Genomic DNA, 14571 nt, shown 5'->3' with positions numbered 1-14571 from the left:
CAATTTTTAAAAACTTGAACTATTTATAACCCATTCTTAAATTTTATTCCTAACTTTCATATCTGGGATTTTCATATTTTTTACTTATCACATTATTTTTATTTCTTTTATCAATCTTCCTTTTTTATATACAACATTGTTCAAACCTTTCATATCCATAATTTTTTTTCATCATTTCTTTTTAAAAAAACTTTAGCAAAATGTTTCATATCCATAATTTTCATTTCATCCTTTTTTTAAAAAAATATCCACACAATCCTTTTCTTTTTCACATTGTATTTCAAAAAAAATTAATTCATGCTAATTATAATCCCAAAATTTAAATATTAAGTGATCTTTTCTGTCCTATCATGAGGTCTTAAATAAACCTAAAAAAAATTCTTTTAAACCCATGTTTTACTTTTGATCACTTATATTAATTTACTCAATTAAAAATTGAAAACCTTTTAAACCCATACTTTTTTTTTTAAAAAAATAAACACTTATTGAATTTCACTTCCCTTTCTTTTTAAGTGAAATCAAATTTTCTTTTTCAACATTAACTTTATTATAAATTTATACATTTAAAATTTAATTCTTTCAACTACATAAACTATTAATATATATTAAATATTTAACATATATAAACTATATAACATATTACCATATATAAATTACATATTTTTATATCCAATCTTTTCAAAACATATTCCATTTAAATTTCTCCTTTTTTTCTCTTACCTTTTTCCCTCCATCTATTCCAATTTTTCTCTACTTTCTTATTTATAATTTTATACATTGAATACAAATATAATTTTATTTTACTTTTCATATCTTTTTTATTTTCCATGATCGTATATTGTTAATTACTTAGTTGCATCAAATTTTTCCCAAGTGTCCTCTCTGTGGTTGAAAAAACGGCACCACCTTTCTAACAATTATGATTCTATATTGCTAAATCTTTATTTCACAAATATATAACTATATAATGATATTGTCACATGATCTAAAAAGAATAAAGAGAATAATATGTTATATATCTTTTATTCGAAATTAATTGAAAAACGTTCATAAATGTCAATTATATATCTATAGATACAAAAAATATTAATAGGATTGGTTGTTTTTATGATTGCTTAATTTTTTTATTTTTATATGAATAGAAATTTTTAAAAATCTTTTGAAATATATTTTGAAGTATTTATAAATTTTTAAAAATAATTTAGTAATTTTTAAAATAATTTTTAAAATTATGTGAGTGAATAGAGGGCTCTTAGGCATATATAAAACCTCTAAATGAATGAGTTGGGGTATGAGCATTTTTTACCTCCTAATTTTTTGAAAGGTTGAAAGGAGGGTAGGCAGTGGATAGCCAGGATTTTTTCATGGGTGGGGTAAAAAAAATGTAATTATTTTTATGCAAATAATATTTAAAAAAATATGACGATATTATCAAAATATAAATAATACACAGTACTTTGATTAAAAATAGTAATGATTGTAAAATTTTAAGAGATAATTCAAAAATTATATAAATGTTATAACTAAGAATTAATTTTATTAAAAAAACTGTTATATATTATAATATTGCAATTTTTTGATTTGAATTTATAAAGAGAGGTCCTCTGAGATTTTGCTAATTCATCTAGAACCAAATTTTTTCCTTATAAATGTTTAATAGGGCTAATCCATAAACGTTTTTCACCAGTGGTATTTCTTAAATAGGTCTTTAACCTTTTTAAAGTTGAAAAACACCTTTCATTAGTGCAGATACTAATTGGTAAGGTAGCTAAAATAATTAATAGCAGGGAATCTAAAGTTCAATTACACATGGAAAGAGCTATACAATATCAAAACCTGTAAACGCTATCGACTCCCTAAATTGACAAAAAAAATAGATAGGGCTTTATGAAATTACGGATTATGGTTAAAATTTTGCTGCTAACTTATCAATAACCAATTATTTTCACTTTTTATATTAAAAAATTTTGATTTTCTATTAAATATACTAATTAACTGAGGAGCAGAGTGGGCATATGCCCATTAGACACTTAATGATGTAAAAAATTTCTAATAATAAATATCTTTCATATAATTTTTTTAATTTTTAAGGTATCTACAATTTCATCAAATTTTACATCATTTGATGAAGAAAGATAATGGTATAATTTCAGTCGTTAAAACTTTTTTTTACTCTTGATATTTTTTTCTTCGAATATTTCTTTTCACTAAGCGTTTTCTTTTAATGACAGATTTCCCATTTGATTGTTGGGATATATTAATGTTATCAATATCCTCTTGATTAATTATATGAAGGGGAGAATCAATATCTACATTGTCATTTGAAGTATAAGGAATGTTTGATAATTTTTGTCGCCATGAAGAGCATATTAACATATCTAAATTGAATGGTAAATTTTTTTGGGCCATTTAGGGTATAATCTTTCTTAGATTCTCGCGATAATAAGCATGTCTGTAGATTAAATGGGTTGCAACATTTTAATTTTTGATACGTCCATCTGTGATATAGAATAAAATTTTAATTGATCTACACCTAGAATACATGTTTTTGCACTCTCCAAATCCAGATTGTTATTGGTAGACAGACGATAAAATTAATCTGAACGGACAGGTTAAAATTATTTCTCAGAAAGAGATCGTTTTAAACAATTTATTTAATCTAATATATGCTTAATATATTTACTGCAGCTGTTATATATTATCGAGCTAATAAGTCATTCGCTCGCTATATTAGCAAAGTAGAGATCTAAAAAATGTAAAACATTTTAATGAAAGTGGGGGGGGGCAGAACTGTAAAATTTTATCACAATTCTTATAAACGTATCAATATTTTCATTTTCCTTATGAATAATATTTTTCAACCATTAGCGCCATCTAATTTTTTCTTCAATTTTTGGTAAAAATCTATATTATGGAAAAGTCGATAGCGTCGCCAAGGTTTTGACATCGTATATATATTTATAAAAGGTGTCTAAATAAAAAGCAAAAACAAATTCGAAAACAAACTCACTATTTTGCTTAAAAATACAGGTAAAGCAATTTAGGTAAACCGGATGTTAAAAGTCTATAATGGCGCCAATATTTATTATTCTTTGTTAGCCCATTAGAGAATTTCTTTACCTATAAAATGATGTATTATATATTTTTTTACTAATAGTTTTTGAGATATAAGCATTTTAAAAATTTTACAGATTCCAAAGTGGCTCTTTTTTGTACCTTTGGCCCCTATATCTCAAGAACCAGGTGTGCTAGAGAGCTAAAATAGACGGCTTTCTCATTTTTTTAACTATCTAAATAATTCCAGAAATTAACAATTTTAAGAGGGGTCGGTCGAAAAAGTGCCTTTTTTGATCGATTTGACATGGAATGGCCCGCTTATAAAATAATGTGTAAGTTATTACTAATATAATGCAAAAATTTTAATTATATTCGAATTGTTTTAAAGATTACATTTGATTGATAAGTGTCAGTCATATTTTTTATAAACTTTTGTATATTGCCATTTTACAAATTTTTTAAAATATTTTAAGCCTATAAATTATATGCCTAGAGAAAAATTAATTCCAATATATAAATTATTTACATATAGTATTATAAATAACTAATACGAAGTTCGTTTTTTTGAAAAAAATGATGAACGGCGTTCCTTTTATTTTTGACGAACTTTGAACGTGAACGCGTTCCTTTATTAAGACGACCGCGTTCGAATTTAACGTTCGTTCATTTTTAAAAATATTTTTATTTATTTGAAAAATTTAATATTTCCGAATTTTTTTTAAAAAAGTATTATTTATATTTTTTAATCGGCTATGTATTTCCTTTTCACATTTCAATTTTTTTAACACATAGTTTATTAATTTGAATAATATTTTTTATATTTTAATTTAATTTATTAGCATAAGCATGGATATTATTATTTAATTCTCATCATCTGATTCTGAAAATCCAAAATCAGATGAATTATCATTACCATGGCCAAATATGATAAATGTTTTACATTAACATCCTATATTGAAGGAACTAATCCGATGCTTACCAAGTGTAAAATGTGGCCAAAAAGTATTATATTGTCAAAATCTTCAGGTTCCAATTTAAAACGACATTTGATTTTAATATTAATTATTTGATTTTATATGATATGATATAATTAAGTTAAATCATTAAATTTGAAGAAATAATGCATTTGGGATATTTGACCAAATTAAAAAAATTAGTGGCCTCAAATATGGTATTGATAGACGCCGTATTAAATGGGATTAATAAAGGTATTAAACCTATCACTCTCAATTAGTTACATATATTTTATTTTTTTAAAGATTTGAACATATATATAAGGATCAATATGTTCTTTCTGCAATTATACGTCCAGCATTCAAACTTCAATGGCCATGGATAAAACTTCCACAGAACGAACCTATTAAAAATAAACTTAAAGCGTCATTGAAAAAAATGCTATGAAAACTAGAACTGTTTATTTCGAGATATCCTTTTTTTTGTCGAGACTAGAGAATGGATTGGAGGAGGATAACTTATCTCAATTTTTTGCAAATAACAAAACAATATGTTTTTAATTAATTCTCCACGTTATAATAGCTGTTTATTAAGTATAATACCGCAATCCCCTCATCTGCCCCTATAGAGCGCGTTTTTAGTTTAGCTAATGCCGTTAAATATTTTGAAAACAATTGTTTATTAAAATTTAATAAGAAAAATTTTTTATAAATAAAAATATCTTTTAATTCGCTATATTATATTTTATTTATAATTATATTATCAAAATAAAACTATATTAATTTTTAACATGGCTAAAATATATTGTATTAAAAAATATAAGTTTATTTATATTAAATTAAATTTAAAAAATTTATAAAATTTTGAACGGTTTTATGAACATGAACGCGTTCGTGAACGTGAACGCGTTCCTTTTTTTTGAACATGAACGTTGAACGCGTTCGATTTTTTTAGAAATGTTTACAGCACTATAAATGACATCAAATCTGATATCATACTGGCAGTGCCGCTGCCGGCTACTTAAGTTAATGAGAAAAGATGTTTTTCAACAATTAAATTTATATTATCTCCTTATAGATGTAATTTAAGTGAGACGAATTTTGAAAATATATTAATTGTGCGACTTAATAAAATTTTTTAAGTAATTGTTCATATTAAAATTAATCATTTATATTTATAAATTATATATTATTTTATAATGTGCAATTAATAAAAAGAAGGTTTTATATATGTGTTTTTTATTTTAATTATGAAATAAATTTATGTATACATAATTCGAATGGTTTGAATACAAAAGTGTTCAAAACGGTTTTTAGAGGTTCGAACCGAACCGATATTTTTATTTTTTGCGAACCGACTGAACCTTTATTTTTATTCGAGATATTCATTTCGGTTTGGATCCCTAATATCATTTAACGTTCGGATAAAAAGCTGCCTCTTCTTGGGTGGAGTAAAAACGTCACAAATCAACGATATTGTTTCTAAATTTTGAAAAATATATTTGAATTATAAAAAGATATCTATAATATATGATAAAATCTAATAAATTTCAATTAAAGAAATATTTTTACCTAAACTGTTATTGTCTCGAATCATGCCTCAATCAATTTAGGCAATATGAACCACAGTGAACATATAGAGCTGTGCTATAAAGCTCTCTAATTCTTGACTTCACCCCTTTAACTTGACCACTCATCGAGGGAGCTCCATCATATCCTTGGCATCTCATTATATTTAAATTTAAATCGGTCTAATGTTAAAATTTCTTTGGCTATCGTCTCTGATTCAGAGTCATTTAAGTCAATAATTGAACAAAGAGTTTCTTCATTTTGAAATCACCTGATTCCATATCAATAAACCTTACTGCTATGGATAATTGCTCTATATTACCAACATCCGAAGTCTCATGCACCAAAACATTAAAATGGTGAGCTTTACTTTTGTATTTCATATGGCTATTTTGAATACTTGGACTAAGGTAGGTGGCATTTTTAGCAGAGCTTTCAAAAAGCTTTATATAGTTATCATTATTATTCATAAAAGTTTCAACATTTCCTTGAAATTCCCTTTATTATGAGAAGAATATATGTGTTAAGGGGCCAGTAGATATTACATGAGCTCTTAATGCTAAGCCATGCCTCCTAGCCAAATTATAACATCAATAATTATCATTATCCCTTTTCTATCATTTGTAACTTGTTTAAATTTTTGTTTGTTCAAAACTTTGGATATTGATATTTTTTTACAATTTGATATTGCTTTTAAATTGTCAAATATTTCACATGAATTTATATGATATTATTTTGTTGATGAAAATCAAAATTTTCTAAGTAATTTTTCCACCTGGTCTACCTGGTACATACCAATGTTTTAAGCTTTTGCAACCATTTTCCAGCATATCTTAGTGAAATAATGATGCACACCTTACAAAAAGTTTCTTGCTTTATTGCATAGTAGGCAAGCCACTTATATCTTTTTAGCCATGATAATTGGAATGTCAAATTTCTCATATTTAATGACACTGGAAATTTATAACCATTCCCATCCTCCCAAATATTTTCAAATTTACATTATGGAAATTGTGGTGTACATAGGTTGCAAAATTTTGACAAAAGTTGTCTATAATTTTTTAAATTAAATTTTATAGCTTTCAATATGAACTGTTGTACTATAATAAACCCAATTATCTCTTGGCACTAATCAAAAAACAACTTTATTGTGAGTTTGTTTAAAAAACTGAATAACAATTTGCTAGGTCACACTATTAAATTTGCAGGGTAGGATAAATATAAATTCTTTGGGAGAAATATAAAGATTCCAAAAAATAAATAATATAATTTCAATAAATATAAACAAAATAAAAATCCATACTTTTATCTTGAAGATGATGAACCTCCTCTTCTAAATTTGAGATGGGTTGATATGTTGGTGATTGAACTATGTAATATAAAAATATTTCCTTACTAAGAACAAAATATAAATTTATACCTTTATCAGGAAGTCGATGAGCCTCATCTTCTAAATTTGAGATGGGTAGATATGTTGGTGATTGAACTATATAAAATTAATACCTTACTAAGAAATAAAATATATATCTATACCTTTATCAGGAAAATTTTCCTATGTAGTAGTAGGTATAGGTTATCTGCTTGACTGTTTCAAACAAAGATAATGTTTTATTAAAATTATTTAAGTCTTAGGGTGCATTCACAGTAGAGAGCGACACGACACAGAGCAGCTGATGTGTCGTAAGCGACATAGCATTCATAGTAGTAGGCGGCAAACATATTTTTATTTTTTTTAAAAAATGGTGTGAATTACAACTTTAAAATTAATCCTTTTATATCGAGCAATGAAAAGACGCAGAAAAAATAACCTAAATGTTAGAAAAGAAGAGGAGGGTGAGTTCGCCATACTTTTCCCCAAACTTTTAAACAATCCTGAAATTTATAACTATATGAGATTAACTAAAGTATATATTTCATTGTTTATTCTAAATTTAAATTTTGTATTTAGAAAACCTTTTATTATATTTTAAGCCATATTAAATCAAGAATAGTGGTAAAAAAAACCAATTTTTTTAAAAATCCTACATCAGTAGAGGAAAAATTGATGATATAACACTAAGGTTTATATTATTTATTTTATATAATCAAAATTGCTAGATATTTGGGAACAGGGTGTAGCTATCCTAGCTTAGCATATTCTTATAAAATGGGAATATTAACAATTCAACTAATAATTATCACAACATGTACTGCCATATTTGAAGTACTTGAAAATATTCATTTAAAACCACCAAATTTAAATGATTTGAAAATAATCGCTGATCAATTTGAGAAGTCTTGGAACTTCCCAAATTGTGTTGGAGCCATTGATGGCAAGCACATTGAAATTAGAAATCCTGCTAAATCTGGGAGCTTATATTATAATTATAAACAATATTTTTCCATAATCCTACAAGCTTTAGTTGATGGTAGAGGTAGATTCATGGTAATAGCTGTAGGCAGTTATATCAGTGAATCAGATGGAGGTGTGTACTCCAATTCTTTATTATCAAAAATGATTGAGAATGGAGACATAGATATTCCACCTCCTAAAAAATTACCAAATTCAAATATTATTCTGCCACATGTTTTTGTTGCAGATGATGCCTACCCTCTAAAATATTATATTATGAAACCTTATAAAAATAAATTATCACACATTCAAAAAAATTTTAATTATCGTCTTTCAAGTGCAAGAAGAATGGTAGAATGCACCTTCGGGATATTAGCATCTAAATGGCGAATTCTGAATCGAGCCTTGGATACGAATATTACCAACAGTGAATTAATTATCAAAACTTGTGCACTATTACACAATTTGGTGATTGATAAAGAAAACGTAGATCTCCGCCCCAAGAATACTCAAGATCCTAAACAAAATAATTATTTATGGAATCATCAATCTATAAAAAACCCCTCAAAGGTTTCTAAAGATATCAGAGATGCCTTTTCTGAATATTTTTATAGTAACAAATTATGGCAATTATAACTCTATTATCAAATATATTTAAAAAAACTATTTTTATGATTTGTAATTATTTATTTAATAAAAAAAAATATCTTGTGAAATTAAATTTTATTAATATAATAAATATGCAGCAAAACATTGATCCAAGAGTTTATGATAATTATTAAAAAGAAAGTATATTGTGAGATTAAATTTTATTAATATAATAAATATGTTGCAAAACATTGATCCAAGAGTTTATGATAATTATTAAAAAGAAAGTATATTGTGAGATTAAATTTTATTAATATAATAAATAAGCAATATTATTCTACATCACCATCAAAATTTAACAAAATGTCACAAATAATTCTTATTAATTTTTCTTTCCACTATCTGATCTTTTTGCCAGGGTCTGCTCAAGCATCACATTGATCCAATAATTTGTTGATTTTCTGCTTTCTTTTATTCTTTCAATTTCAAGAACTTGCTCAAATAAATCTAGTTTAAAATAATAATATATTTACAAATGCAAATTACCTTGATCAATATCTCTCTTTTTAATTAACTTTTTGCCAGGTACATAAGATTCACTAGTTGATGGTGATGCTAAATATATAATATTATTATTTATATAAAATATTTTCCTAACATCTGTAGATTGACTCTGACTAGTCTCTACACATTCAATTTCAACAGCTATATAATAATAAAAATTTTAACAAAAATTAGTATATTTACCATCTTCATATTGGAAATTTCCACTCATCTGTTCAAACATTGCTCTAGCAATGTTTGCTTCACCAATATTAGGTATAAGAGGTTTTATTTTTTTCAGGTTGGTGTATTGTTTCCCAGATTCTATAGTGGGAATCAAAAAAGTTAAATTATTATAAAATTTCCAGGTAGGACTGTGATCAGCCCCTGACCCCCTTTTTAAACATTTCAACTTTTTATGTTCCCTCAAAAAAGAATCTCTTAGATTCTTCCATGTAGATTTAGCTATCTCTACTGTAAAAGAAGAATATTTTAAATTAATATAATCTTTAATTATCTGTCTCAATACTATTTTCTGCTGCTATAGATTTCCATATGTAATTATTTTTCTGGGTATTTTTATACCCAATTGATCTTTTGTCATAAAGACAAGGGTAAAATCTAACAGAGTTGATCAACTCTTCTTTATTTATATCCTAAAAAATATATATATGATATTTTTATAATCAAAAATTTACTTGCAAATTTTGTATTTTGGCCATATTATAGTTTGTCGCTTTGAAAATAACAAAATGTTTTGTAATGTGATTTTTATGTTTAATGCGACAAATTTGGCGGGATTGTCGTGTCGCGTCGCAAAAGCTCACTATGAATAGTCATTGGTATTTACACATATTTGTATTTTGTCGTGTCGCTGTCGCTCTCTACTGTGAATGCACCCTAACTCCAATTGTTAATCCCTTAAAGTATGAAAAATCTACAATTATAACGCGTTTTCATCTTATTTACATAGTCTAAGGGTGCATTCACAGTAGAGAGCGATCCTCCTCTTCTTTTCTAACATTTAGGTTATTTTTTCTGCGTCTTTTCATTGCTCGATATAAGAGGATTAATTTTAAAGTTGTAATTCACACCATTTTTTTAAAAAAATAAAAATATGTTTGCCTCCTACTACTATGAATGCTATGTCGCTTACGACACATCAGCTGCTCTGTCGCTTAATGTCGTGTCGTGTTTGTCGTGTCGCTGTCGCTCTCTACTGTGAATGCACCCTTATTCACATTTTATTTTTCGTTTTAAATTTCTTAATTTTTAATCTTTTTTATTTTCTTTTTAATTTTTCTTTTAATTTTTCTTTTAAATTTTTAATTTTATTATGTTTTCACTGTATAATTATTATTATATTATTTATAATTATGCAATAACGTTATGGTTATATATATTTAATTATTATTATTCTTTTAAGACTTTCATTTATTACACCGTCAAGAATGACGGGGTTGAGGGGTAATTAGTTTGTGTATATGATACTAAATATACTTTATTAATATATTTTGTAAAAATATTAAAATTTAGGCGAAAAAGAGGTAAATTTGTGAATCACCACACCTCTATTCTTAATTTCTTATTCATCTATCATCGAATAAGGGAGAAAAGTATGATGACCCGTCTTTCTTGAAGGGCAAAATAAAAAATATATAACTATGAGTACCAGAGCTCCCGTTAGTCAGCATTGCTAAGCCGTCAAAAATTACGGGGAATGACAATTTTCTCCTTACTTTTATGATAGTTGCCTGTTATTTAAAAATAATATCCAATTTATTATTTATAACCCCCTCCCACCTTCAGGCCAGTCCAATCCATTAAAACTATATGCTCTATTTTGAGTCAAAATATATTTAAAGCTTTTACTTGATACCCATATCAATATTATTTGTTCAAAATATATTTAAAGCTTTTACTTGATACCCATATCAATATTATTTATTAAAATATTATTTATCATCTATGCCTAATATTTAATATTGAAAAATTCCCAAGCAAGGTCGGCCATAATAATTTTGAAAAAATTTCCCCAACCCCAACCAAAGATCATAATAATTTTGGTAGTTGAGATGAGAACTGGAATAAAATATTTTAAAAAATCATAATGATTTAAAAATCAGATTTTATGTGCCTTGTTTGTTTTAGGTCTATGTCTGATCCATAGTTACTAATAAAAAAAATTCCCAAGGGTCCAAGCAGATAACAATTTGAAAAATTTTCCCCAAGCGTAGCTCAATATAATTTATAAAAATATTTTCCAAGCCTAGCCCGACCCATTATAATTTTAAAAAATTTTTCTCAAACCCCAATCGATATAATTTTAAAATTTTTTTCAAGCCTGGAGCTTCAAATAAAAATATTTAAATTACTTTATCATAATAAAGTTTCATATATAAGAAGAATTGTTTTTCAAAATTTAATATATAAGAAGGGTGACTGGAAAGAACGTTTGCCTATCGAACGTTAAGTCAATGGTTCGAATCTCGTTGATGTATAAGAAAATTTTTTTAAAAAAGCTTTCATTTAAAAAAAAATAATTTAACATTAGAGAGATATATAGTCTCCTTCGATTTATTGAACATTAAGATGATAGGAAAGTTGATAGAAAAAATTAAAATTAAGATTATACGAAAACGTTTATTTCTTAATTACGACGATTATATATATTAGATAATAAATTATAAACATAAAAATAGTAAATATTTAAATTTCAAGCATTTATTATCAATTATAAAACTAATTTTTTATTGCTCAAATTTTACATAATCATAGTTAAAAATTATAATGTCTAAATATATAATTAAAAATAAAATTCTATAATTAAGTCTCCAAAAAGAACCATAATTGTGTCTAAAAATTTCAATTTGAATTTTTTGGCGAATATAAAGAAATTCTCTGGGTTCATTTGAAAAAGCCGTATTTTATTTCCTAGATTTTTTAAAAACTTAAATATTGATGACGTAAAATGCCCGTTCGTAGAGGTCACTACTGGAGTGAATATAAAGTTTTTAAAATTTTTATATTTGTTGGTCTTTTTAATTTTTGCCTGTATTATTAGATTGATATTTATGTTTGAGGGGAATGACGAGACACATGTGTAATCCCATATAAGTGATTTGCCGAGGGCCCAAGTTATGGTTGTCATACCATCATGCCTTAAGCCATCTACTTGAGATATGTTTGTTGGTTCAGATTGTTCGGAATGTGGGCAGCTGTTGGGCTTCTATTTATTACATGGTTTACTGCTATGTGGCGTTGGTGTCGACCTTGACATATACAATTAAGGCCATGCTTACCCTTTGAATCGACGGGTGATTTGCATTTGATGCAAGCATGAGGCTGTACGATGTCATAACCTAAGCATAAACCAATAATTACTCTCAGTTGTTCATCTGATAAGAGATTACCAAGGTTACGACTAGGGAGTGATTCTAACCATTCATGACCACCAAGTCTGTCACATAATTGAAGGAGTTGAATGCAATCTAAAGGTGGATTGACTGATATATCTGTTTATTTCGAGATTAAGGGTGTGAAAAATTTTTGTGTGTGATGATTGATGGTAAGTCAGTGTTAATGGGTATATTTGCCTTCCATTTGTCAATTGCGTCATCTAAAAAACGATCAGCAGGGCATATGAAGCCAGAAATCATAGAAATGTTTAATAATATAGATGATACGAATGATGTTAAGTATAAAAGATTGAGTGGCAAAAAATCTAAACCACCTAGTTTAGAAAGTAGCTGAGCAAGTGACCAATTGAATGAGCTTAAATTTATGTTTAAAATTTTTCTAGAAATGTTTTAAATTTATCCTGAATTATAGATATGAATTCGTTGTTTTTGAAATAGTAAATTTAAAATGGAAAAATTTTTCATTGGGGAAGGGGGATCGCCACTGAGGGTAGGCTATGATAGGTAGTGTAAATTTTTGGTATTATCAATTAAATTCATGATGAAAGAAGATAAAATATATTGGTATAGAAAATAAATTGACAATTTTATTCATTAAATCGAAATATAGTATTAAAATTTATACACTCATTAATGAAATATATAAAAATATTAAAACGAAGTATTAATCCATATTTTTCAAAAAAGTAGATATTAATTAATATTATCTTTATCCCCATATATTTTACAGTTTTCCTTTAAATTCCGTCACTGGTTGTCGATGGATCTGTCATCAGGATCATCAAAACGCGAGAGATGGACTCGATGGTGGAAATAATTTGTTCTTTTTAATTGATTATATCTGAGATAAAATTTTGTACAGAAAAAATATATTTGGATACCCTAACCACAAGTCAATAAACTATTTAAAACTCGGAAGGCAATATATTTTTTAATCATTACCGGGGCAATCAAAAATCTTTTACAACTTATTTAAAAGATTCCTACATAATTTTTAAAAATAATTTATAAATATTTCAAAAGATTTCTAAAAAAATATATTTATATAAAAATAAAATATAAACAACCGATCCCTTATTAATACTAAAATTAAATAAATGAACATAAAAAAATTACATAAGACAATGTTGTTTATATTGTAGATGGTTTTACATATGATAAAAATTTACTGAAATATTTTATATACAAAACATTGTAAAAGTATAAGAATTATGGGTATATAAAAAATATTTTAAATAAAATGACTAAAAAAGTTTCTCAAAGAGTTGCCAAAAAAAGTGACTAGGTAAATAATTTTTTTAGAAAGATGTGGAATGGAATCATCCAAGGGAGAAGTGGATGCCCAGGAAGTTAAATCGACAGATCTCAAAAGAGAATTCGAATAATTCGTTTTTATAAATATTACACATTTTTTTATATTAAAATGTGTTATTTTCATCCGTTACATAAATATCTACAATACAAACATCTTTTTACATAGATTTTAAATGTGTAAATCGAATAATCTTTAAAGCTTAATAAGTAGTTTATCTTCATTTAAATGATATTGTATTCATTATTCTAAAAAATCGACTTATTAGCAAATACATGCTCAATGAATGCTTGATGTTTCGTTATGATCATACCAACCCTATGCCAATCGAAAGACTAGTCAGAAAAGCTTGCAATAGTAAATTTTAATAAATTGAAAAATATGAGAAAAAAATTACATTTTAATATGATATAGAAATGCAGGTAAACACCCAGAGATATGGCAGAAGACCTTATGGTGTAGGCTTGTTGGTATGTGGTTATGATGTAAGTATAGTCTTTTATTTTGTAATGAAAAGCTTATGATTCTTAGTTTAAATTCTGGAAATATAAACACTGATGCACCAATACCATTTATTTCATGATTCGATACTTGGCATTCATGCTTATATAAAAAATCAAAAAAATAACACAATAACTACCAACTCCTTAAATTATTTAACCCCAGTATACCAGAAAAGTCTTTATGGCTGTTTATATTTTGTTTTAATTGTAAAAAGATCCATATATTATTATTTTAAATAATATTATATATGACTTAGTTTAAAGAATAATTTGATATAATTTTTCGGTGAAATTC

At 26.1% G+C, this 14571-nt stretch overlaps 1 protein-coding gene across 4 annotated transcripts in view; it reads left to right on the top strand.

Annotated features, from left to right (window-relative positions):
- Window positions 1-14571, top strand: part of LOC135922665 (proteasome subunit alpha type-1-like) — a 119454-nt gene that overhangs the window by 56264 nt on the left and 48619 nt on the right. For all 4 annotated transcript variants that reach the window (XM_065457097.1, XM_065457099.1, XM_065457096.1 and 1 more), the window contains exons 5-6: window positions 14042-14130; window positions 14188-14258. In XM_065457097.1, coding sequence (XP_065313169.1) covers window positions 14042-14130; window positions 14188-14258 — 160 coding nt within the window. The remainder of the gene's footprint in view (window positions 1-14041; window positions 14131-14187; window positions 14259-14571) is intronic.

The sequence above is a fragment of the Gordionus sp. m RMFG-2023 genome, chromosome 1 (genome assembly GCF_954871325.1).
Source record: "Gordionus sp. m RMFG-2023 chromosome 1, tfGorSpeb1-WG-v2, whole genome shotgun sequence".
Lineage (NCBI taxonomy): Eukaryota > Metazoa > Nematomorpha > Gordioida > Chordodea > Parachordodidae > Gordionus > Gordionus sp. m RMFG-2023.
Note: the sequence above shows the minus strand (reverse complement) of the source record. Positions and strands in the feature narration are given on the sequence as shown.